The sequence below is a fragment of the Xenopus laevis genome, chromosome 9_10S (assembly GCF_017654675.1).
Source record: "Xenopus laevis strain J_2021 chromosome 9_10S, Xenopus_laevis_v10.1, whole genome shotgun sequence".
In the NCBI taxonomy this organism is placed as follows: Eukaryota; Metazoa; Chordata; class Amphibia; order Anura; family Pipidae; genus Xenopus; species Xenopus laevis.
The window spans coordinates 31,261,873-31,289,158 of NC_054388.1; the positions used below are offsets into that span (position 1 = coordinate 31,261,873).

At 41.0% G+C, this 27,286-nt stretch overlaps 1 protein-coding gene across 2 annotated transcripts in view; it reads left to right on the forward strand.

Moving 5' to 3' along the window:
• The first annotated feature begins 1,828 nt into the window (after positions 1-1,828).
• dhx8.S (DEAH-box helicase 8 S homeolog) overlaps positions 1,829-27,286 on the forward strand; it is a 32,477-nt gene continuing 7,019 nt past the window's right edge. Inside the window, exons 1-17 of one of the 2 annotated variants that reach the window (XM_041578281.1) lie at positions 1,829-1,967; positions 4,699-4,771; positions 4,916-5,000; positions 6,462-6,556; positions 12,925-13,221; positions 15,179-15,323; positions 15,918-16,121; positions 16,216-16,303; positions 17,156-17,253; positions 17,429-17,576; positions 19,877-20,058; positions 20,325-20,519; positions 21,701-21,886; positions 23,795-24,005; positions 24,517-24,698; positions 25,214-25,354; positions 25,894-26,049. In XM_041578281.1, the coding sequence (XP_041434215.1) occupies positions 6,465-6,556; positions 12,925-13,221; positions 15,179-15,323; positions 15,918-16,121; positions 16,216-16,303; positions 17,156-17,253; positions 17,429-17,576; positions 19,877-20,058; positions 20,325-20,519; positions 21,701-21,886; positions 23,795-24,005; positions 24,517-24,698; positions 25,214-25,354; positions 25,894-26,049 (2,325 nt within the window). In that variant the 5' untranslated portion in view covers positions 1,829-1,967; positions 4,699-4,771; positions 4,916-5,000; positions 6,462-6,464. Of the gene's footprint in view, positions 1,968-2,970; positions 3,042-4,698; positions 4,772-4,915; positions 5,001-6,461; positions 6,557-12,924; positions 13,222-15,178; positions 15,324-15,917; positions 16,122-16,215; positions 16,304-17,155; positions 17,254-17,428; positions 17,577-19,876; positions 20,059-20,324; positions 20,520-21,700; positions 21,887-23,794; positions 24,006-24,516; positions 24,699-25,213; positions 25,355-25,893; positions 26,050-27,286 lie in introns of those variants that run through there. The other variant, XM_041578280.1, reaches the window with a different exon arrangement.

A 27,286-nucleotide genomic window follows, 5' to 3' on the forward strand; every position in this document is an offset into this window, starting at 1 on the left:
GCCCTTTAGTGAATTTTCCTCATAGTTCACCTGCCCCATTAAAAATTGAGCGAACCATGAACTGATACTGGTATATATTTAAACTAACTTTACTGTGGGGCATAAAGTCATCTTCTGTTCTATTCAAGCAGTATGACAGATCATCCTTAAATTTAAAGGGTTAAGATGGCCATACACGGGCCGATAAAAGCTGCCGCTGTCGGCAGCTTATTGGCCCGTGTATGGGGGCCCCCGACGGGCTTCCCCGATCGAGATCTAGCCGAAAGTCGGCCAGATCTCGATCGGATGGGATTAAAAATCCCGTCGGATCACGGCCGCATCTGTTCGTTGATGCGGTCCCGCGATCCGACCGCCCGTTTGCGAACGCTAGGATCCGATCGTTGGGCCCTAGGGCCCACGATCGGATCAGTCCGATATTGCCCACCTTAAGGTGGGCATATCGGAGGGAGATCCGCTCGTTTGGCGACATCGCCAAACGAGCGGATCTATCCATGTATGGCCACCTTTATTCTTATCTGAAAAATGTACAATAACATTTTATTAAAATGACTTATGTGATTAGTGTTGTAAAATGATTTATCTCAAAAAGAAATCTGATACTTCTGTGTGCCATAGAGTTACATTGCCTGGTACATAAAGGGTGAAATTAACAATAAAAATGTGAATATTGTATTCGTACAACCAACTCTTGTGCTTTGAGTACTTGAACAATAAGTGTCTTTTCCAGAATTTACATAAATTTTTTTCTGATCCCTTGAAAAATGTAAAATAGTGGTTCTATTGTGTTTTGTTATGAACTAGAGTTTTAGGCTAATGCAGGGATGGGCCAAGGTAGTTTGGCACCCTAGGCAAGGGCTTCACCATCCTGTATTACCATTTCCCACTTTACCATTACAGTTTTTTTAATAAACAAACCTTACAACACATACATTTAAAATTTTAATTTATATAAACATTGCCCCCAAATCTGTACCTGTGCCAGCAGCCAACAATGAGCCCAGCCATATTTATTAATACTGTGTGCCCCACCCCCATTGGTTGCGCCCTAGGGCGGTTACCTACCCTGCCTACCCCTTGGCCCGGCCCGGCCCTGGGCTAATGTTAAATCATATGTCAGAGATATGGACATTTGCTCTTGTGTAAAGTAACTGAATTTATTGGCATATGCCTGGCACTGCACATGGAGTGAAAGGTGGATGTCATTCATATCAGACTAGTACTACATTGAGGGGCTTCTGAATAGCAACATTAAATAAAGTTGTTAGTATGTGGAAAGTAATCCAAACAGAAAACCCTTGCACACTTGCCTTTCTACAGACCGTTCGGCTTAGTTCTCAGGATCCATGCAACTTGAAATTCAGCCATAAAAAGAAAAGTCACTGGGAGAACCCTTGCAATTTGGACAATTTGCGGAATTCAGCATTCAAAATTTCAAGGGTTCATCTAGCATGTAGAAAGTGTCACTAGCCCTGTAAGAAATTATATAAATTTGACTAGCGGTCAAATTTTCAGCCAATATGGGAAAGTCCATTTTTTTCTTATCCTAAAACAAAAAAAAAATGCTATTTTCTCTAAAGAAAAATTAAAGGGGAACAATGATCTTTCCTCCTGTGAATCTTTACCGCCCTTAATGAAGGACAATATCTTGCTGACCCTTCCTGCTACTGACTGACATTGCTTGCTTCAGTGAAGGTATTATCCTCCTTAGTTCCTTTCTCTGTCAATCAATTTCCTTTTTCTGCTTCCACTTTTGCATTCAGGTGTGTGTTTATTAAATACTGAACAATAAGCAATAACAGTTTTGACATTCTGACACTTTTTTTCAGCACAGTAAGCTTAGTACAGTTCCAATAACAACATGGATGAAGCTGCAATGGATGAACTACAGAAGCTTGAATATCTATCCCTGGTCTCTAAAGTCTGCACAGAGCTGGATAATCATTTGGGTATCAATGACAAAGATCTAGGTGAGGAACTACATAACAGATTAATAAGCAAAATTGCAATTATGGTACTAAGTGTGTTTGCCAGAATTATTGTATACATGTGTGTAATATAGTCCACAGTTAAATACTAAGGAAGCAAAAGGATAGCAGGGGCATACCCTAGCATTATTTATATCAAAGCATATCCAACAAGCATGCTTATCATTTTCTCATAAATTACTTTAAAAAACAAACTGTCCATTAAAGGAAAAGGAAAGTACTTGGGGTGCCAAATATTAGGTACCCCAAGTGAATGTATTTTCTTACCTGAAACCCTGGGCAGGTGCTCCTATCAGCATAAAACTGCACCGGCCCAGGGTTATTCCAGTGAGCACCATGGAGCGATCCTCTTCCGGCCTCTTCTTTCTTCGCACGGCCGTGCATGTGCATTAGAGTGAAAAGCCAAACTTTAACTAAAAAGTTGGCTTTTTCATTCTACTGTGCATGCGCCTGCCCCGGAAAATTTGAGAAGGTCCTGGAAGAGAAGCGCTTGGTGTTGCTCGCTGGAATAACCTCAGGCCAGTGCAGTTTTCTGCTGATAGAAGCACGAGCCTGGGGTGTCAGGTAAGTAAATAAATTCACTTGGGGGTGCCTAACATTTGGCACCCCCAAGTGTTAAACGACTTTCCTTCTCTTTTAAAATGTTCTGGATGTCATGGTGCAGCGACTTTCACCTTTTATATGAAGATATAATATATGACTTTTTGGGTGTCAAATCCTTTTTTGCGACAATCTGAAAAAGTTGTGGATTCTACTTTGGTCAGACTTTTTTTTTATTTAAAACATGACAAAGATTTGGATTTTGATAAATTTACACCCCCCCATTAGTCTAATAGGCCCCATTACATGAAAGAATCTGTCTCCTAGGTTGGTTCAGCTAATCAGATTTTAACTAATAATTCTTATGTACTGTATGGTGTATGTAATTGTAAATGTAATAGATTTTTAATTTTAATGTTTTGTTTTGCAGCTGAATTTGTGATCAGCTTAGCTGAGAAATCTACTTCGTTTGAAATCTTTAAATCTGCTCTTGAGAAAAATGGTGCAGAATTCACAGTAAGTCACCATATGTATTGCCTTCTGGTACATTTTTTTTTTTAAATTTCGTTAAAGGAGAAGTATTTCTTGAGTAAAACCATCTAGTGGCATATGCAGATGGCAAGTCTATCTGTATATTTCAATAAATATGCAACTTACATTAAAGTTTGAAAATAATTTGATCTTTCTTGCTTTATCTGTAGAAATAAATCAAATCTGTTGCATGACTGATGAATAGTCTTTAAGTCCAGTTGATTTGACTTATTTCTACAGATATACCATGACCTGGATGAATGAGAATCTTTACAAACATATCTTTCTTGCTGTTTTTTCCCCCAGTATTGCTACTGAAATTAGCAATAGAATTTGCAAAACAATGAAATTGCTGCGATTTAAAGCGTAAAAGAAAAATAAATACAATTTATCTTCAATTTCTATATACTTCAGTAAAATATTGTACATTAAATGGACTGGTCACCTTCAAACACCTTTTCTCAATTCAGTTAGTTTCAGATTGTTCACCAGAAATATACTTTTTTGAATTACTTTCTATTTTCTATGTGTGACCGATTTTCTAATATTGAAGTGTAAAGTTTCTTTTTTCACCTTCTGAAGCAGCTCTGGGAGGGGATCGTTGATTTTTTTAACTGTTCTAAATTGATACATTTAGTTGATACATTTCTTACCTTTGTCCCTGTTGAGCACAATCCTTGCATTTCATTAAAGGCAGCTGTTAGAATTGATACAATAGTTGCTAATATTCCACAGATGCTGTTGAAAAATGTATAAACTAATTGTATCATCTAAATGTAGCGATGCTGCAGGATCACTGAGCTGCTGTACTGAGACAGTACAGACAGAAACATTAATCTTAAATTTTGGAAAATAGTAAAAAATAAAAGATGGGAAGCAATTGAAAAAAGTCTTTATTTTTGATAAAGAACCTGCAACAACTGAACTGAAAAAAAAATGTGAACAACCCCTTTAAAGTATAAAAATAATTTGATCTTTCATGCTGTCTTTGTTACAAAATTGCTACTGAAATTAGGATTGTACTCCCAGAATTTTTGAAGAAATTAAATTGCTGGATTTAAAGCAGTGAAAGAAAAAATCCAGTGTTGGCTCTTGGTCTTGCAATTACTGGACTGGCACATGTAAAGTTATTAGGAATTTTTGGTATATATTTTTGGAGTATATATATCTTCATATATAACTATTCGGCCTTTGGAAAATTTGAATCACTGACCCCTTGGTTCTAAAGGATAAAGGTGTTTTACTTTATTTCTGATAAATGTTTTGTACTCTTTCATCACCGTGTGGCTTATTGTGACCTATTACTTTTATGGTTTATGGTCCCACTGTTGGTTTATATGTATTTTGGGAAGGATAAAGGTCCTTTTAAACACAGAGTACTGGTTTTGTAATATGTCCATATATCTTACTGTATGCTAATTTGGATATGATCTCTGGTGAAAATTAGCCATAATATTCACCTTTAGAGGACATTGTTGGTTGTTAACTACTAATGTATCATACAATCATCCATTAAAACTCACCATAAATGTTTTGTGCCATGTTCATTTTATTGCTCCTTTAATAGATTACTCTTTAAATTAGACTTTTTCTGAATTAAACTAGTCACGTTATTGATTCTGAATTAAATTACCTCCTGCAGGATTCCCTTATAAGCAATTTGCTGCGTCTGATTCAGACAATGAGACCTCCAGCAAAACCTTCTACAAGCAAAGGTTAGTCCACAAAGCTCTTTGGGGCACATTGATTAAATTTTAAAATTGATCCTCAAATTTCACCTTGTGTATGTCTGTTTAGAAAAGCAAATAGCTGTTATATATACCGTAATACTAATCTGTTATGTATCTTTTCGTGAATAGAAACTCTGATCAAGCCAAATGGTGAAAAAGAAAGCTGAAAGAATTATTTCCAGCACTTTGCAGAGCAGATAATCCAACTGTCCGGGTGAGTTCGACTCTTAGGCTACTGACTGAATTTCAGCCTCTGTATTAACGCAAGCTAAGAACCTGCTCATCTGCTGACCCCTGCCCACTCATGTGTCTGCACCTATAGGCATTGTGTTAGCCTAGGTGAAAAGTAAAAAAGAAAAAAAAACCCACACTGTTTGGGACTTTGGAATTTTCACAAATTGTTTTTTATTAGCAATAAAGCACTGATAACTGTTGAGCACTGTTTTCAAGGATTTGGTGCACCTTAGGGTAGTGTAGCTTGTTGAAGAAAGAGTAAAGGTGGCCATACACAGAGATGTGCTTGTTTGGCCATTTCGCCAAACGGACGGACCTCTCCCCGATATGGGGCTGATCCGATCATGGGCCCTAGGGCCCAACAATCGGATTATAATGTGTGGCATACGCGTGGTTGGATCGCAGTACCGCATCAACGAACAGATGCGGCCGCGATCCAATAGGATTTTTAGCCCTGCCTGATCGACATCTGGCCTACATTCGGCCAGATATCGATCAAGGAAGCCTGTAGGAGTGCCCCCACACACGGGCCAATAAGCTGCCAACTCGGTCTGTCGGTAGCTTTTATCTGCCCGTGTATGGCCAACTTAAGATAGTGAAGCCTGCTGATATCCTGGTAATTCATACTTGTAGCTGGTTGTATACAAAGTCTTTTTCCACTCTAGCCCTTTCTATAGCTGGCCATAGATGCAAAGATCCGATCGTACAACTCATCATCATCATCTCCCGACCTGCCACTAACCATTCCGATCAAATAAAGCACAAAAGAACAGATCAGCTGATGTTCTGCCCCTGACAGCAATCGTACGAAAGTTATGTTTGACCAAAGCTAGTGACAGTCTCCCTCTGAAAATCGTACGATTCGGCAATACATGCAGAGATATTACTCGCAGCCGACAAATCTTTTAACCTGTCTGATCAACCAAACGACCAATCTCCGCCGGACGAAAAATATCGGGACTCTCCACACACGTTCCGAAAATCGTACGAATTCTCGATTCGGACGATCAGATCTTTGCGTCTATGGCCAGCTAAGTTTGTGACAAGAATAAGTTGCCAGTTAAGATCGACTGCTCAAAAAGCTCAAAGTTATGGGAAGCCTGTCTACTATGCAACCCATTTTAAGCAAATCTATTGTTTATCATCAAATTGTACTTTTTCTTTGCAATAATAAGAGTGGCTTGTACTGACTAAGCTGCCTAACTCTCTATTGGTGGCAAACTATTTTGTTTTATTTATATGTATCCTATATCTTTTGGTAAACTTAAGGCATCTACATTACATGATAAATTCCTTAACCAGAAAATGCCAGAACCCAAACGTTTCCAAACCTGTATAGAAGAAGTAGCTAGTATTTTACAGACAAGCCAAGATACTGTACGCAATGGATTTTTACGTTTCACCATACTAAATTAAGATATATTTTTTTGCTTCCATGCAGACCATGCTAGATCCTGAGGATGTGAAAGTGGCTGCAGATGCACTGCAAGAACTTGAAGCACTAATGCCGAAGGAGGAGAAAAGTAGCAAGCACAAGTATGTAATTGCACATTTTTAAAGAAACTTTCATACTGTGGGTTAGCTGATATGTTTTTCAAAAAAATGCTCAAAATGTTAGCAATCACTTTTAATATTGTTAATTTCTCTTGCCTAGATTGGGGGACACAGGCACCATGGGGATGAAGATCCTGTTGCTTGGAGGATGGACACTAAACGGTTAACAAGCTCCTCCTCCTGCACTGGTTCTCATACCCTGCCTACTTCCTTTCCCCTCAGTTTTACTTTAGTGTCCTCAGAAGGAGGACGGATGCTACTGGCTGGGAGCAATGGTGCCGATTTATTCATGTGCCATGCCAGCAGTGGGGCCTGAGTTCACTTTCCCGAGCCCCCCACCAGCCGAATAATGTTGTGCCCTGATTGCCTTCCCGCTCCACGGAGGTCTGCAGGCAGAGGCTCCCTCAACACCCTGGGGCTGCTGGTTCCCGCTCCACGGAGGCTGCACCAGCAGCCCAGAACGGGGTACGCACCAAAAATAGGGCAGGAATGGCTGGCAACGAAAGGGGTAAGTGTTTTTTAACCCCTTTTCACCCCCTTATACCTTCCGACTTCCACAGACAGGGTAGGCCCCTATCTGCAGATTACTCACATTCCCCTCTAGGAGCAGAGGCGTGTGGGATAGCGCTCTTACCCGCTCTGGCTCTAAACAGCTTAGATACACGGAGGGACCGTCCTTGTGTTGGTCCTATTCTTCTGCGCATGTTGTTCCGGCCGCCATCTTGGAAGAGGGCGTCGGCACTCTCTGCGGCGGCCATTTTCCCTGGGGCATACTGCGCGATCACGTTCACAGCCTGACACACGCGCGTCACTTCCGGCTGCCATCTTGGAAGAGGGCGTCGGCGGATGCACTCTCTACGGCGGCCATTTTCCTTGGGGGCATACTGCGCAATCGCGTTTCCCTGGCCTTGCCGACGCATGCGTCACTTCCGGCCGCCATCTTGGGACACGAGCTGGAACGGCGCACTCGCTCCCTCTACCTTACTGTGGCGATACTGCAGAGCAACCAGAGTAAGTACTCTTGTTGTATTTCCCTAGGCAGTCTTAGTCTTGTTCTGGCACTAAGCATGTCACTTTTACCCATGCAGGTCGCCCCTACAGGGACAGCCCAGGTGCACACAGGACTTACTCAGTTCCCTGCCTGCTTCCTTTTCTTAAGGAAGAGCCAACCCTCTATAGTATGACTGACAGAGTAGAGGAAATGCCCTCTTCTAAGCGGCAGACTAAGTCCCGCACCCCATCTCAAATTGCATTCCTTGCATGCTCGTCATGCAAAACAAAATTTGACATTGCCTCTTCTGACCCAAAGTGTGTAGCTTGTAGTACTGGTAATATACCTGCTCCTAGCTTACCCAATGCAACCCTACAACCCGGCTCAGCGATAACTTCGGCTTCTCAGGCGAGCTCGGATTCTGAATTGGTGCGTGCTCTCTCCCTCTCACTGGCTGGTCTACAGAATCTAGCCAGGATTCCAGAGACTTTGGACAAGGTCTTGGAACACCTCTCTAGTCAGCCACAAAGGATGAGCGCACAGGCAACTGCTTCTAAGCGGTTTCATTCCCCCCCACCTGAGTCACCTGAAGAGGAAGAGTCAGGGGAAGAGGGGCAAGTGTTGTCAGGGGAGGAGTCAGATCAGGAGCAGGATACTCCCAGGTCACAAAGGGAGGTAGAATCACTGATACAGTTAGTGTTACAAACATTAAACATTGAAGACACAGCAGCTACAGCTGAGCCTAGCAAAAACATTTTCAAAAGGCAGAAGAAGACTTCATATGTTTTCCCGGCTTATGAGCACTTAGATGACATTGTTAAGGCTCAGTGGAAAGTTCCAGACCGCAAGCTCCAACTATCTAAACGCTTTTCACAGTCCTATCCATTTCCTCCGGAAAATACAGACCTCTGGTCCTCCCCACCAGTGCTGGATCCTCTGGTGTCACGGCTTTCTAGGACCACAACCATACCAGTGGCTGACGCAGCTTCTTTTAAGGACCCAATAGACAAACGTCTAGAGGGTTTCTGTAAGGCCATTTTTTCAGCAGCAGGAGCTGCGCTTCAACCAATCTTTGCCACAGCGTGGTTGTCAAGAGCAATAGAGATATGGGTTGAGCAGGTAGCACAACTTATTGGGTCTGAGGACCCGTCTACAGATCTTTTATTGTCTCAAATAGCTGATGCAAACTCTTATATCTGCGAAGCAGCATTGGATGCAGCAAAACTCATTGCCGGAGCTTCAGCACAGTCCATTGCAGCCAGACGTTTTCTATGGTTAAAAAACTGGTCTGCGGACCTCACATCAAAGAGATCACTAGTCAGTCTTCCGTTTGTGGGTAAACAGCTTTTTGGAGCAGAGCTCGACAAGATTATATCACAAGCGACGGGTGGAAAGAGTACCCTGCTACCGCAAAACAGACCCAAGCGCACCACCTTTAAGAGAAGACCTTTTCTGCGGCCCTTTCGTCAGGGTCAAGGCCAAAGGCAGAGAACACAAACGGAAAAGCACCAATCTTCCAGCCGTTCCAGATACCCAATCAAACAAGGCCACAACTGGTCTTCAACCAGACAAACAGCCAAGCCTTCTCAGGAGAAACCCGCCTCCGCATGAAGAGGTGCCCACCCCCGAGAGTGTCTTCATAGGCGGACGCCTAAGAAACTTTCGGGAGGTGTGGGAACAGAGAGTCCAAGACCCTTGGGTCCTGAAGGTAGTCTCCCACGGCTATCTCATAGACTTTATACAAATTCCTCCAAGAAGATTTTTTGTGTCACGTCTTCCCTCAAGGGAACCAAAGCGTTCAGCATTTCGAAAAATTCTCCGAGATCTCACAAGCTCAGGGGTCATACAGCAGGTTCCACCTCTAGACAGGGGCAGAGTTTTTATTCCAATTTGTTCATCGTCCCCAAAAAGGACGGATCCTACCGTCCTGTGCTGGATCTAAAGGCAGTAAACAAATATGTCAAGCGTCAACATTTCAAGATGGAATCCATTCAATCGGTTCTGCTGTCCCTGGAGATGGGAGAATTTATGACAGTAATAGATATCAAGGACGCGTATCTTCACGTGCCAATACACCCCAACCACTACAGATTCCTTCGTTTCTTCGCTGCAGGAGAACATTGGCAATTTGTGGCACTTCCATTCGGCCTATCCTCAGCCCCGCGTGTCTTCACAAAGGTCATGGCAGCAGCTCTAGCAGATTTGAGGCTGCAGGGAATAGGAGTCATACCATACTTGGACGACCTACTTGTCAAAACTCCGTCCCACTCCTTAACAACAAACCACCTACAGACCGTGGTGGACAGATTGACCCAATTAGGTTGGCTCATCAATTGCAAAAAATCAATTTTCACTCCAACGCAACGGACAGAATACCTAGGTCTGATGATAGACACGTCGCTGGGAAAAGCTTTTCTTCCACCTGCCAAGATATCCACCTTTCGCACAAGATTAATGATCATTCAGAAAGAGAGATATATACCACTCAGAGTAGCCATGAGAGCACTGGGGACAATGGTAGCGGCTATTCCAGCTGTACCGTATGCCCAGTTACACACCAGACCATTGCAGAGACTAATTCTATTACATCAAAGAAGGATGCGTACAGAGCTAGACCGCAGGATACTAATAACAGAGCCCGTTCAAGCGTCAATGAAATGGTGGCTCCAAGCATCAACATTGCAATCAGGCAAGCTGTTTCCCAACCATACATGGACAGTAGTAACAACAGATGCCAGCTTACAGGGGTGGGGAGGAGTACTGGAACAACACACAGTACAGGGCAGATGGAGCCCAGGGGAAGGATCCCTCCCAATCAACATCCTAGAGCTCAGGGCGATATGGCTCTCCTTGTCACACTGGACCCACAATCTCAAGGGTCGACCAGTGAGAATTCAGTCGGACAACATGACGGCAGTGGCCTACATAAACCATCAGGGAGGCACAAGAAGCCAAGCGGCGCTGGCCGAAGCACAAAGGATACTTCTATGGGCAGAGGAGAATGTGCCAGCAATTTCCGCAGTACACATTCCAGGAGTAGACAACTGGATAGCAGACTTCCTCAGTCGAGAGACAGTAGATCAGGGCGAGTGGAGTCTGCATCCGGAAGTGTTCCAAGAGATAGTAAGAAGGTGGGGTATACCAGAAGTGGACCTAATGGCGTCAAGATACAACAACAAGCTGCCAAGCTTTATGACAAGAAGCAAGGATCCTCTAGCAGTAAGCGGTGGGACGCGCTAGTAGCACCTTGGCCGTTTCACAGGGTATACGTGTTCCCACCTCTCGCTCTGATTCCAAGAGTCATCAGACGAATAAAGGAAGAGAGAGTAGAGGCGATACTGGTGGCTCCATTCTGGCCCCGCAGACCTTGGTTCGCAGAGATCATGCGGCTAGCAGCAGACACTCCATTTCGGTTTCCAGTCAGGGACGATCTGTTAACACAGGGACCTATCGTCCACCCGAATTCTCCACGGCTGGATTTAACGGCATGGCTCTTGAGGCCTTGATACTCTCCAGGTCAGGAGTTCCACAGGAGGCCTTACCTACCTTATTGAAGGCCAGAAAGCCTGTATCTGCACGGATTTACCATAGGATATGGAAGACCTTCATCTCATGGTGCGAGACTAACTCCAAAGACCCACAGATCTTAAACGAAGCAAACGTACTGTGTTTTCTGCAGGAGGGACTGGATAAGGGTCTAGCCATCAGTTCCTTGATGCACTATCTATCTTCTTCCAACACCAGTTGGCGTTGCGGCCTAACATTAAGACTTTCATACAGGGTGCTCTTCGACAGGCACCACCATACCGTCACCCCGTTCCTCCATGGGATCTTAACCTAGTACTATCAGCAATGCAAAAACAGCCTTTTGAACCTATCATGGACATTTCCTTGCTTACACTGACTATTAAGACAGTATTTTTATTAGCCATCACGTCGGCTAGACGAGTGTCAGAGTTGGCAGCCTTATCGTGTAAAGTGCCGTTTACAATTTTCCATAAGGACAAGGTAATTCTAAGGCCAACACCGGATTTCTTGCCTAAGGTGGTGTCCGAATTTCATCTGAACCAGGACATTGTAGTGCCTTCCTTCTGCCCTCATCCCAAGACACAGATAGAGAAAAAGCTGCACAAGCTAGACGTGGTCCGTACGCTGAGTATTTATGTATCCGTTACCAAAAAGTATAAGAAGAACTGACAGTCTTTTCATCATTCCGGAGGGACAAAGAAAGGGGCCTCCTGGCATCGAAGGCAACGATTTCCAGATGGATCAGGTCGGCCATCTCAAAAGCCTTATGTAGCAAAGGATAGACCTCCACCCTTCGGGATTCGAGCTCACTCGACCAGGTCGATGAGTACTTCCTGGGCAGTACGCCACCAGGCTTCCGCTGAACAGGTTTGTAGAGCTGCAGTGTGGTCTTCAGTACACACTTTTTCCAGGTTCTACAAGATACACACTATCTCCTCGGCTGAGGCAAGCTTTGGGAGAAAGGTGCTACAGACTGTTGTAAGCTGAGCACTGGGGTGCAAGTCCCGCCCTCATGGGTAGCGTTGGGATGTCCCCATGGTGCCTGTGTCCCCCAATCTAGGCAAGAGAAAAATAGATTTTTGGACACAGGCCTTCCCTCCCTGTATAGGTTATAATTCAAAATTCTTCTAGCACACTGTCTAAGTGTGACTGTATATAGTTCATAGGGGGTGAGAGTTCCTTTTCTGTTTGCACATGGTGATAGTAGGGTTGTCCTTCCTTCTTCGGCCTGAAAACTGAGGGGAAAGGAAGTAGGCAGGGTAATGAGAACCAGTGCAGGAGGAGGAGCTTGTTAACCGTTTAGTGTCCATCCTCCAAGCAACAGGATCTTCATCCCCATGGTGCCTGTGTCCCCCAATGTAGGACAAGAGAAAGGATTTAACGGTAAGTACAAAAATCTATTTCTTGTAATTGTTGTGTTAAGGCCACCCACCCCAACTAGTGATTACAGACATTCCAAATACTGGGCTACTTTCAAAACAATTAGTACATTATTGCCTTTCTTAGTTATTACAAAATGTGATTCAGTTACATGAAAAATGAATTGGGAAGTAAACAATTCACAGCATTACAATTTGAAATTACATCCTGATCATATTTGTACTTTTTCAAATAATACAAATTTCATATCTAAGCCAATTCTAATTAATGTTACATACCCTGATTTTGTTTTTCTTCTTGGGGATTCTGCTGTATTAAATGATTGCTTTAGACTGGAAATAATTAAGACTATATGGATTCTTTTTCAGTTAAATAAAAAATCTGTGCATTTCAGACCTTTTCCCAAAGGTATTTTTGATTGTATTTTTTCTTCTTCTTATTTTCTCTTCAGAGATAAAAAAAGGAGGAGCCGCAGTCGAAGCCGGGAGAGAGGTAGTAAACATAGACGTAGATCTCGCTCTAGATCCCGAAGCCGCAAAAAAGCAAAAGACCGATATAGATCACGAAGCCGAAGCCCCGTTAAGGAGCACCGTTACAGTGAACATCATTCTGATAAAAATACCACGGGTTGGAAAGAGAAGCATGTTGATAGACCACCACCCGAAGAGCCAGCAATTGGGGACATATACAATGGCAAAGTGACAAGCATCATGCAGTTTGGGTGCTTTGTTCAGCTGGAAGGCTTAAGGTAAATCTAGTTTGATATATATATATATAGTGTTTTGTCCATCCAAAGCATATTGTTAATGTTCGCCTTTAACGCTCCTGCTAGGTATCCGATAAGTTAGTGATCTCTTACGGTATAATGAAAAGTCTTTAAAGGGTGGGAGGTGCCAAAATGTTAGGCAACCTTCAGGAAAATGGATTTGCTAATATTTTCCGTGGGCTGGTGCTCCTGTTTTGAGAAAACTGCACTGACTGGTGGAAAGACACTCTCAGAGCTGTGTTGGGATCTCCTTATATTAAGATTAATTTGGCTATTGTGCTTGCCCATTAGAGGAAATCTTGCTGGGTTTACTTAGTGCCATTGGGGGTCTACCTATATTATAGAAAAATGTTTTTCTTTTTTTGTATTACATTTAATACTGTGTTTTTCTGTTTGCGTAAAAGGATTATACAGTATTTGAGTTTATTAAGAAAGCTAATGTGCACATCTTCTGGGGATGCCCAGGACTAACGGACTACTGGTCTCAGATAAGGGAAATCATTAAAGAGATCACAGATGTAGAAATTCCAAATGCTCCCTTAGAATTACTTCTCCACCATACACCCAACTCAATTCAGACATATCGCAAGTCTGTTATACTAATTTTGCTGGATACAGCTAAATTGCTTATTACCGTAAAATGGAAACAGCGCACATCTCCTAAAATGGTGGATTGGATACGAAAGATTACAGAAATTGAGAGATTTGAGAGTTATAAGACATCAACCACAGAAGAGAGAGAGCAATATAATCAGAAATGGTTTTATTGGACACAGCTTAAAGAAGCAGACAAATATAAAATGTTGATGCAGGCTTAGGTTAATGTGGCAATGAAGGTTTATAAAGGATTAGATATATTTTCTGGCTGGGCCTTATACTCGTGGGGGAGACACAGACTAAGGAAATCCGGGATGGGTTGACCCGAGGCCATTGACAAATGAGGTGTTCCAGGATTATTATGCACATAATGCTGTTAGTAATTTCTAGGGAATATAGAAGTTAGTAGACTATTATATATTATTTGTATAGTGAAACTAGATTGACTGATCTGTGACACCCGCTCACAAGATATCCTGTGTGGGAGATATATGTGATAGCTAGAAGATTTCTTCTTTTCTTCTCTTTTCTTTCTTCCTTTCCTATTGGACTCATCTTATCCATACTTTCTGTTTTCTTTACATTCAGAGAGGAAATGTTGCCCCTTTTGAAACAATGTAATGCAGATTGTTGGTTTTCTTATGCTTGGTCTGAAACTTCAAATAAATCAGAATTTAAAAAAAGAAAGAAAGCTAATGTGTTATCCCTAGAAAATGCCTGTAAAGTGAAAGAGCAGAAAATGTTAAAAATACTTGTCAAGTAGTGTGATTATATGAGCTGACAGCCAGTTGGTTAAAAAGCAACCGTGCCATTGGACTTCAACTACATCTCAATTTTTGACTCCTTCAGAACAAGTAGGCAGTTTATCTGCTTGTGTATGGCACAATTGTACAGAGATCTTTTAAGCAGATTTGAAAATCCTGCGGACTACATTGGTGCGCTGATGCGCTCCTCTCCCATCGGTCCTGCATAGGTGCTAATTATAATCAAGCCCAGGGGCCAAACTAGCAAATCCACTTGATTTGGCCCAGAATGTAGATGATCATATTGAGGCAGAGATCCGCTCATTGAGTGATCTTACCAAACAAGCAGATCTAGGTATGAATTGACAGCTTTAAGTTGATTTTGGACTTTTCCACTTGGGAGTCTATTTTCATCCTTTATTTATATACTTTCCCTATTATGCATGTAAATGAACTGTAGGTGTCTGAGAATGTTTCTGGAGTGTGAAAGGAAACGGAAGTCTCCATAGCAAAGTCACAAAACTCCAGCAGAAACATTTTGTACCCATTTATGTTATGTAACACCTTCACATAAATGATGTTGCATTCCTGTCACATAGGAAACGTTGGGAAGGATTGGTTCACATATCGGAACTGAGAAGGGAAGGACGTGTTGCAAATGTAGCGGACGTAGTAAGCAAAGGACAAAGAGTAAAAATTAAGGTGCTTTCCTTCACTGGATGTAAAACCAGCCTCAGCATGAAGGTGAGAGCTTTATGGACAATAAAACATTTATACTAAACATTGCTAAATGTCTGTTTAACTTTGACCTCCATGACGTACATGAGAAAATTTCCTAATTAATAAGGTATACAGCAATGATCCGGGCAGCTCTTTCACACTAAAAGCTTTCTATGAAAGTGCAGCTATTCTCTTTAGGTGGGACTAAGGGCAATGGCCGACAGTTATGGTTCCCCTGCCATAGGGGAAGACTGGAACGATTGTAAATGTGGGGCTATGACACACAGCCAGAACTATTGACACTTAAAAATATCCCTGCCATAGACCATACTGAGAATGGTCTCTGCTAAAACCTGTGTAATATCACTTATCAGTATTGTCTGTTTTGTAGCTGCTACAAGTAGCTGGCTGCACATAGCTCGGTGTGTCATTGCAATAAGATTTGGGTCCACTGGCACAGCACTAATGGGTGTCATTCAATAGTGATAACATGTCCTGTGTACTTTTGTGTTGTTCAACTGATCTATCAACAAATGCCTCACTCGCCAGTTATATTGTTTTCTATTGCACAATCTTCTTTGATGTCTCAACAGTAGCCAATTTGTTCTCATGTTTCAGGATGTTAATCAAGACACTGGTGAAGACCTGAATCCCAACAGACGCAGAAATCTCATAGGTGACGGTAACGAAGAAGCGTCCATGAGGAACCCAGACCGACCAACCCATCTTTCTTTAGTAAATGCGCCAGAAGTTGAAGATGATACCTTAGAAAGAAAACGCCTTACAAAAATCTCAGATCCTGAAAAGTGGGAGATCAAACAGGTGATTTATTTAGTCAAAATAAAATACAATTCATAATACAGAGACATTGGTTTTTAGTTTCCACACCTTCTTTCTGACATTTGTGTTTCTTTAGATGATTGCAGCTAATGTTCTCTCAAAAGAAGAATTCCCTGATTTTGATGAGGAGACTGGAATTCTTCCTAAAGTGGATGATGAGGAAGGTATGTTATTCTGTTTTTAACTCTGTTCCCTTAAAAAAATGTTTGTGGGGCTTCTGGAAATTGCGATGGCAGGCTGCTGAAGGGAAATCCCTGTGCTCTACATTATGCAGTCTGATTATTGTTATTAGTTTTACACTGAATATTTAAGCAGCGTATAAACCACACCTACTGCCCAGCACTGGGAAAGAATAAGTAATCTGTGACACCAATAAATTAAAGGAACAGTATCACCAGAAAATTAGTGTTTTAAAGTAACAAAAATAGCTTGTACTGTTGCACTGCACTGGTAAAACTGTTTGCTTTGGAAACACTACTATAGTTCATGTAAACAAGCTGCTGTGTAGCAATGGTGGGAATTGAAAAAAGGCACAGGTTAAATAGTGGATAACAGCAGATAAGTTCTGTAGAACATAATAGTGTTATCTGTTGTGTAACCTGAGCCTTTTATCATTTGAATGGCTGCCCCCATTGCTACACAGCAGCTTATTTATAAAAACAATAGTAGTGTTTCTGAAGCAAATACACCAGTTTTAAAACACAATTTATTTTGATGGTACTGTTCTGATTTTTTACATAGTGAAGGTTATGGTCATATATTTTTTTTCTACCATTATTTCTGATCTGTAGTTTGTCTAGCAGTCATTTCTACATAGTAATACTGAGAACACTAACAATACTCTTGGGCTACCAGCATCTTTGTTTTTTTTTAATTTCAATGCTTCTTTTGGCAATAGACAAATTACAAGAGCAAGCACAAATTTCAAACTGCTGTGTCCACTATATACTCTCCAATAGCAGCAAACCTATAGATGCCCATTTGACGTTATTAAACCATGTTTTTTTTTTCCTCAGATGAGGACCTTGAGATTGAGCTGGTTGAAGAAGAACCTCCGTTTCTTAGAGGACACACAAAACAGAGTATGGACATGAGTCCTATAAAAATAGTAAAGGTGAGTATTATATGGCCCTTAGTGTGGTTCCTCTCAAAGAGCTGCTACCTGGGGCGGGTGTTTCCTGCAGCTTCAAAAACTACTGACTTCTGGAACACCTACAGCAGCTAGTCACGTTGTCAGTAACTGAAATGCTGGAATTTGACCATATAACTTTTATTTTATTTTTTTAAAGAATCCAGATGGCTCTCTTTCTCAAGCTGCTATGATGCAGAGTGCTTTAGCAAAGGAGAGACGAGAAGTGAAGCAAGCTCAGCGGGAAGCAGAGATGGATTCTATACCTATGGGATTGAACAAACATTGGGTGGATCCTTTGCCTGACGGTAAGAATGTCAATTTGTTTATTCACTCTTCATGTAAGATGGGTAAAATATTTGTTATATACTGTAAATGTAACATTGTGTACAGTTTGTTTAAGAAGAACAAATTTTGTGGGATTTCATAGCTGTCAATTCAGATGCTTTCAATCCTACTACTGTAAAAGGAATACGCCTCTGTCCATAAATGTGCAAATACACGTTGAATATATCAAAACTCATTGTGTCTAAAGTCTAAAGGGAGGGGAGTAATACACAAGGTGTGGGAGTGGGTGAGAAATGTGGTACTGTATGTGGTGTTGCGTTTGGTAGTTAAGCAGAGTGAGGGTAGGCTTCTCGAAAGAAGTGCGTTTTAAGAGATTTCTTGAAAGCAGAAAGGTTGGGAGAAAGTCGGACAGAGCGTGGGAGTTTCAGAGGAGGGGTGCAGCCCTTGCAAAGTCTTGAATGCGAGCATGTGAGGAGGTAATGAGAGAAGAGTTGAGTAGCAGGTCAGTAGAGGAGCGTAGTAAGTGGTTGGGTGAGTATATAGAGATGAGTTCAGAGATGTAGGGTGGGGCAGAGTTATGAAGTGCTTTGAAAGTCAGTGTCATTAATTTGAATTTGATTCTGAAAGGTAACGGAAGCCAGTGTAGGGATTGACAGAATGGTGAGGCAGAGGAGGAGCGGTTGCTGAGGTGTATGAGCCTCGCAGCAGTGTTCATTATGGACTGGAGAGGTGACAGTCTCTGGAGGGGAAGGCCAATTAAAAGAGAGTTACAGTAGTCTAGACATGATATGATGAGAGAGTGAATAAGAATTTTGGCAGCATCTTGGGTGATAAATGATCGTATTTTGGATATGTTCCTTAGGTGGAAGTGACATGATTTAATAAGTGTCTGGATATGAGGAGTGAATGACATGGCAGAATCTAGGATAACCCCAAGGCACCGGGCCTGGGGAGAGGGGGTGATAGTGGAATTGTTAACTATGATGGATACTTCCGGGATGTTACTGGTGTTAGTTGGAGGAAAGAGAATCATTTCAGTTTTAGAGAGGTTCAATTTAAGGTAGCATTGCAACATCCAGGTAGAGATAGCAGACAGGCAGGAGGAGACGCAAGTTAGGAGTTCTGGGTTGAGATCAGGAGATGAGAGATAGATCTGAGTATTGTCAGCATAGAGGTGGTAGTGGAAACCATACGAGTTGATTAATTTGCCGAGGGAGGAAGTATAGAGGGAGAATAGTAATGGTCCCAGGACAGAGCCTTGAGGAACTCCAACAGAAAGAGGTAGGGGAGAAGATGATACTCCATTGTAGGAGACACTGAAGGAATCAATATGTGCAGTGCATGCGTCATTTATGTGATAAACACTGAAAATGACGGCAACTGGACGTGGAAAACTATTAGCGTAATTTTGTCATTTACGTTGTGCTGCGAGTGCAATTGTTGTAATTTTGATGCATTGGTGACAATTGCATCAGGTGCAATGCGACCGCAACAATACTGAAATTCTGGGGGAAACACTGCATTTGGGGAAAAAACCCACGTTGCTCACAGCACTTGTAGTCGTAAATGACCCCTAATTTGTCAATTTCAAGTGAGAGACATGGAGTTGGGCAGACAATTGCTCCATGTTGTACATTACATTTATCTGTAAAAAAGTTGGTTGCGATATAGATAGATATGTCAGCTAATAGTCAATTTAGCAGCAAACACAAAGCCCTCCTCCCTACATCTAATTTCCCAGGGCCTCCTCAATGTTGCACATAGCAAGGGAAATATTTGAGATAAATACCCTCAAACCTCGCCATAAGCATTCCACCTAGTTTTCTGAAATCATTCTTAAAGACTTCCTACTTTCCTTTAACTTTGTTATTGGCATCATTGTGTACCATATCTGCTGGGTTTTCCCCAGATCCTCATAATAATCTGTTGCTCCAGCATATACCATATCCACATTTTTAACAACTGAATCCTCTATTACTATAACCTTCCTTTGCTTCCTATCCGTCCGCTCCACCATCTACTAGACCCCTCGCCCCCCCCCCAGAGTGCTCTTGAGAGTGAGCTCACTTCCATACACTTTAGTTTAAAGCTTTTGTTTTTCATTGATGTCACAAATAACTGCTTATAAGTCTTTTGTGCAGATGGTCTACAAAACATTTAAAGGGACCATAGCTGGAAATATGTCCATGGAAAAGGTGATTGACAGGAAATATTACGTGCTCCAGTTTAGTTACCTTTTCCCGTGACTAAACATTACCAATTGGTTAAGGCACATACATTTTCATGAAAATATCTTCTTATAGATTTCTTTGCATTACAGTTGATGGAAGACAAATTGCTGCTAATATGAGGGGAATTGGAATGATGCCAAATGATATTCCGGAATGGAAGAAGCATGCTTTTGGTGGCAACAAAGCATCCTATGGAAAAAAGACCCAGATGTCAATTTTGGAACAGAGGGAAAGTCTCCCCATTTACAAGCTGAAGGAGCAGCTTGTGCAGGTAAAGTCATAACTAAAAACATAGCTGGATCTTTTGAAGGAATGGCAGGAGAAAAGTTATTGGCATAAAGTTGCATGATCAACTAAACAACAACAAAAAATGTTTCCTAGTCAGATTTACTTAAAATGTTTTAACTCCCATGACAGCCCATCTACTGATCGGAAGAACAGAAGAGAAGCAAGGAAGGGATACATTTGCTCCAAGTGGCATTCACGTTGACCTCTGTTATCTCATAACCATAGTCTGTCCTGTTTTTTATCCTCTAGGCTGTGCATGACAACCAGATCCTCATTGTTATTGGGGAAACTGGCTCAGGAAAAACAACCCAAATTACTCAGTATTTGGCAGAAGCTGGTTACACGACCAGAGGGAAAATAGGCTGCACCCAGCCCAGAAGAGTCGCTGCAATGTCTGTTGCTAAGAGAGTGTCTGAAGAATATGGCTGTTGTTTAGGACAAGAGGTAAACTTAAGGAAACTCACTTTTTTCCTTCTTGTGTATATATTGGGAATAGAGGAGATCTTTTTATTTACATGCTGACATTATACTGGGAACTAAATTGGCTCATGATAAAACTAAATGTGTTTTTGGACTATGGTTGCAACCTATGTAACCCATAGCTATTATATCTTGAAAAACTATAAGTCTATGGCACCTTGTTCCAGGGCTGTATTTAGGTCCGATGCTGCCCTAGGCATCGGACCTAAACACACCCCTATGACGTCCACGCTGACGTCATGAGGGGTATTCAGCGAAATGACGTTCGCGCGTCGTGCACATGATGTCACTTCCGCAGTCCTTCTCGGACCCCCTACCCTTCAGCTCAGTCACCGTATTTTCTATGGAAACTGTTTAAACAGAAAACAAAAACAAAACAAAATAGGCACTCCGACACCCTTAAAATTGTGCTGCCCTAGGCACAGGCCCTCGGGAGCCTATATATAACTACGTCCCTGCCTTTTCATCATAACACCATGCCAGTATTGTTATGTCTTGATACTATACCGATCAACATCAGTAATTTTTGTGATTTGTTATATAACTTCTAGCCCCGTCCAATAACCTGTTCTGCATCGTACTGCACCTTATCAACAGTTAAATAATTGTTTAGGTTAATTTTTTGCACAATTCATTACATTACTGTTCAGTAATCTGTTTTTATCCCAGGTCTAGTGAAGCTTAAAGCCAAATTTAGCTTCAATTTAATTTCCAGTTAAGTAAAGGGCCTGCTTTTTGGCCTGTGGGAGGAAACTGAAGTACCCACAGCTGGATTGACCAAACATTCTCCTTTTAATTGTTTCCTTCAATGATCTCTAGGGGATGTAATTTAAAAACCCACAATATCTTGAAAGGTTCTATTAATGTTGAACCACCTGTAGCACCCAGAGAAACAAAGTGTTCATGCAAAAGCAGGCTAGTTTTAAACATGCTTGCCTAAAAACACATCTTGGACTTTCGTATTATTACTAGTGGACTAAACACCCTTTTAAGCTAACTTTAAAAGTTTAAATTTGTTAAATGCTATTGCTCTTTTTTTACTGTGTTCAGTGATGCACATGATATTCAGGACAGATGTAAAAAGAATACCTTGTTTACAAAGCAGTATCATACTGTGATAAACTTATTTTTTATTTCTGGTCTAGGTTGGATACACTATTCGATTTGAGGATTGTACAAGCCCCGAGACAGTCATAAAGTACATGACTGACGGTATGCTCCTGAGAGAATGCCTTATAGACCCTGACCTGACACAGTATGCCATAATCATGTTGGATGAGGCCCACGAGAGAACAATTCATACAGATGTGCTTTTTGGTCTCCTTAAGAAGGTACATTAATATATTCGATGGAAGGCAGCCACTTAACTTTCAGACATATTTGCTCACCCCATCCCACCATGTTACTTTAAATATATCCCCTTTTGCTATATTATGCTTTGTTTCTATGGTTAGAAAGCTCTCCATACTGCTTGATTATGTAACCTGAAGTATTGCAACTCTGTTCCCATGAACATCCCATGTATGTGTTTTATTTGATTCAACTCGTCTGTATCCTGAGATGTCCTGCGTTTTTTGCCCATATTACAGTCATCTTGGTCTATCATTTCAATACAATGTCTGATCCAGTTTTTGGTCTACAGTGAAACCTCAATTTAAGTTTTCCCACATTTTTACATTTTTATTTGCGGTCATACCAATTTATAATGCATTTCAATGGGTGCATTTCCCTGATTTTAAGTAATGTTTTCCTGGATCTTTTTTCCACTCTATGAATGTTAATATTTGTTAAATAAAGAGGCTTAAAATACTAACCAGATGTATATTTTGCCATGGTCCTGCCTGTAAATGGTAAATTCCAATTAGTCTGCCCCTTATACAGTCCTGCACCAATCACCTATTGCTTTAGGTTGTGTATGTGACTGACAGAGAGGCCTTGCACATGCCCGTACCATAGTATTACAATGCTGTAATGCTTATCTCTTGTTATTAACACAGTAAATATTGTGTTTCGAGGTAACATGGATTCCTGTGCTTATAGCTTTCAGTACTTGAAGAATAAGATACTTTAACACATTTCCCTGGTTTTACATTTTCCCTGATTTTATATAATTTTTTCTCGGTCCCCTGAAAAATGTAAAATGTTCTACTGTAAATACACCAATATGTATTTCAGTATTGGGGCACACTCATTGTGTTAAAGGAACAGTAACACCAAACAATTATGACAATATAATGTGCTGTACTGGTAAAACTGGTGTGATTGCGTCAGAAACACTACTATAGTTTATATAAACAAGCTGCTGTGTAGCCATGGGGGCAGCCATTCAAGCACAGGATACACCGTAGATAACAGTTCTGAAGAATTCAGAGAATATAGAGTTATCTGCAGTTCATCCTGTGCCTTTTCTCCTTTTTCAGCTTTGAATGGCTGCCCCCATGTCTTCAAAGCAGCTTGTTTATATTAATTGAGTTTTTGAAGCAAATACACCAGATGTACCAGTGCAGCACAGCACAACACTACATTATATTGTCATTTCTTTATAACACTCTAATTTTTTGGTGTTACCAAATGGTCCATCATTGATCAATTGTTTTTTGCCAGAAGGCAATACTTTTGTATTCTTAAGTCTAACTAAAGTTACATGAAACTTGTGATTCATTGTTGTTTGGTGCCTTAAAGGGGTTGTTCACCTTTGCGTTGCGTCTACTCGAGGTAGAGAGTGATATTCTGAGGCAATTGTTTTTTATTTTTTATTATTTGTGGTTTTAGTTATTTACGCAATTTCAGCAATATGGTTGCTAGCGTCATACACTGATTTGAATGAGAGACTGTAATATGAATAGGAGAGGGGTTGAATAGAAAGATGAGTAATAACAAGCAGCAATAACTATAAATGTTGTAGCCTCACAGAGCATTTGTTTCTTAGATGGGATCACTGACCCCTATTTGAAAGCTGGGATGACTCAGAAGAAAAAGGCAAATAATAACAAATCTATAAAAAAATAAATAATGAAGACCAATTGAAAAGTTGAATTTTCTATACTAAAAGTTAACTTTAAGGTGAAACTCCCCTTTAATGCCTCAGTCCTCCTCCATGTATCTGTGAATATATTTCTTTTTTTAATTTCCTTGTCATTTCTCTGTATTGAGGGAAAGGGAGTGAAATCTTTTGATAAGAAAATCATCATGAAATATCTTGTCTAGATCTTTTTTTTTTTTTTTTCACTTTTTTCTAGACTGTACAGAAGCGTCAAGATATGAAGCTCATTGTGACCTCCGCAACACTGGATGCAGTCAAATTCTCCCAGTATTTCTATGAGGCTCCAATTTTTACCATTCCTGGTCGGACATACCCTGTTGAGATTCTTTATACAAAGGAGCCAGAGACAGACTACCTGGATGCCAGTCTCATTACAGTCATGCAGATACATTTGACAGAACCACCAGGTAGGTTAACCTAAAAAGCTTAGACAGCAGCATAACTAGATTTAACTGGCAACCAGGCAGTCTTTTAGTGGACTCTTCCGGTCCAAAACCAGGGGAAAGCAGATGTTGTGGGGCACGAGGCACTTGCTTATGCTGCCTGTGAATTCAAAATTATGTTTTAGGGGAACTTTGTAATAACTGAGTTATATGTGTGAATTCCATAGTTTGTGAAGGAACATGACACACTAATCTACTCCCCTCAGTAGACATTCTATGGAAGATGTTTTGTGTACGATCCCTTGCTGAGCTATCCATATCCTTGAGCTCAGCTGAATCTGGGTTGACTTACCATATTGTTGTCCCAGAATTGGGAAAGTCTAGGGCCTGTCAATTCTAGTGGAAGGTTGTCAGTCATGGCTTATAAAATGTGTCTTGTGTATTCATTGTAAGCTATTATAAGTCTGAACAGTAACCACCATTGTGTTGTCCCATAATATGGGAGGGTAACCTTGTGCTTCTTTATTCTTTACAGGAGATATTTTAGTATTCCTTACAGGACAGGAGGAAATTGATACTGCCTGTGAAATTCTCTATGAAAGAATGAAGTCTCTTGGACCTGATGTGCCAGAGCTGATTATTCTACCTGTTTATTCTGCATTGCCCAGTGAAATGCAGACAAGGATATTTGACCCAGCACCTCCTGGGAGCAGAAAGGTATTTGAATGTTATATTATGTGGCAATGAACTCAATATATATAATATGTTATATTATGTGGCAATGACACACTCAATAAGTTAGTATTTTTGCCTGAAGTTGGGTGGTTTGTCCAAATATTGCAATATATTTATGCAGAGTTTCACATAGTTAGAACATAAAGGATAATATTTATTTTCTGTCCTAATCTACCATATATGCATCCGCATGTTGGGTACATTACATTGGACTTAGAGCTTGATTGAAAATGAAAAGCCCATTTGTCAAGTTCACGCAACCTCTATAGTCGGACATCAAAAGGAACAGGCCAAAGTCTAAAATTGTCTAACTCTTTGGATATCTCAACTAAGGAGTCTGATTCAAGGGCAGGTCAGAGCAGGCAACAATCAGGATAAAAGAAACTGAATAATTAAAAAAGTTCTGGGCATTGAGTCTCTGCCCTTTTTTATGGCAAAAAAATCAAACTTGATATTAAGCTTAAATATGAATATTTTAAAACGTGTAAATCTTCCAGGTTGTGATTGCTACCAACATTGCAGAGACCTCCCTAACTATTGACGGAATATATTACGTGGTGGATCCAGGTTTTGTGAAGCAGAAAGTTTACAACTCCAAGACAGGAATTGATCAACTTGTAGTAACTCCAATTTCGCAGGTATGGATTTGTTGTTTTATTCTTAATATGTTTTAATATTAGTAGTAAAAGATAAAGATGTGTTTGTTTCAGTCAGTGGTGTAACTGGATATTACTGGGCCGCACAGCAAATTATTTTCCAGGCCCCCAAAATGTGGATGTTGATCTGTTCTTCCAATATTGTATATGAGTTAGGGGGCCTCATGGGGCCCCCATACTTCCTGGGCCCCCCATCGATCCAGTCCTTCATTTTCAATGCCTTGTATTCTCTTCAGAGGATAGAGACCTGGCCTTTGGCTGGGCCATTCCAAATTTTTTTTTAATTTTCAACCACTCTTTGTGTATTTACTGGAATGTCATGTTGCATGGTGAAAAGTGAAGTCCTTTAACCCCAGAGACACACAACTTTAGAGTGTTTGTTTCCATGCATATATAGTGCATAAGTGATCAGACCCACACACCAGCCTGCATCTATATATTTTTGATCGCTGTTTTTTTTTTTTTTTTTGATACAATGGAAATCCTTTACTAATTTTTGCATGTGGATTTGTCATCTGCAGGCACAAGCTAAGCAGCGAGCTGGAAGAGCAGGAAGAACAGGACCTGGCAAGTGTTACCGGCTTTATACTGAACGAGCCTATCGGGACGAGATGCTGACCACTAATGTACCTGAGATCCAAAGAACCAACTTAGCAAGTACAGTTCTATCACTCAAGGTATTTTAGTCTTAGCCTTTGGACTTTTTGCAGCAGACTGTGATGATGACCACTATATTATATTACCATTATATGAATATGCCATGAAGACATTTATTTTTAAAGTTTAAATTGCCACAGGTTTTTGAGATTATTATTATTATTTTTGCAATTTATGAATATGATTTCTTTAAGGCTTCACGGAACACAGATCAGGTGGGGTTTTGAGCAAGAGAGAAAAGATGGATGGACTTAGTTTCCAGCTTTTTGCTGGAAAGAGAGAACATCAGCAGTGAATAAAAAGATCTGTCCTGTTTATATTCTGATTCTGGCCCTAATATATAGCATTCATAGCCAATACTATGGCTGTCCTTAAAGGAGAAACAAACCCTAAAGTTAAAAACCCCTACCCTACATAGACCCCCCTCCCCCCAGCCTAGTTGCTACCCTGGGCAAATGCCCCTAAGTCTTTACTTACCCCTTGGTGCAGATTCTATCCAGCGGAGTTCTCAGGCTCCATCTTCAGTCGGTTCGGGTCTTCTCCCGGCGCTTCGGTCATTTCCGTAAGTTTCAGCGCTTGCGCAGTTGTCGCTCCAACTGTGCCTGCACCGATAGGGGGGTAAGGTTTTTTTTACAGTAACTTTAGGGTTTGCTTCTCCTTTAAACCCTATAAAGTTTTACTTAAGACTTAGTGATGAGTGAATCTGAAAGCAAAACATATTAAAAGTCAGTGGAAGTTTTTTAGCGGTGATTGTGGAATTTTTTGTATTTTTTTTTTTTGCTCAAAATTTTGCACATTGGCGTCTGTGGACATTTTTTTTGTTTTTTTGCCATTTTTCAAATTATTTGAAGGCTTGTTAAGGGCAAATCCATAAAAAAACAGCAGCACTCTAGTAATGTTTGAAAAATTGGAAACCCTTTTAATTAAGTGCCACTGGCAATGTTATGGGCTTTACCCCAGCCCTTTGTCAATGGGCTTTACCCCCAGCCCTTTGTGAATGGCATTATGATCAGCAATCTGCATGGCTTTATGAAGGATAGGTCATGTCAGACTAATTTGATTGCATTTGGTAAGTAAGACCCTGGACAGTGTGGGGGGGTCAGTAGATGTGCTTTCTAAAAGAAGGGCTGTTGGGCTTAATGAAGCACATGGATAGGAAACTGGCTGCAGGATTGGGTACAGAGGGTGGTTGTTAATGGGAAATTCTCTACTTGGAGTAAGGTTCTTAGTGGGGTCCCTCAGGGCTCCACTTTTATT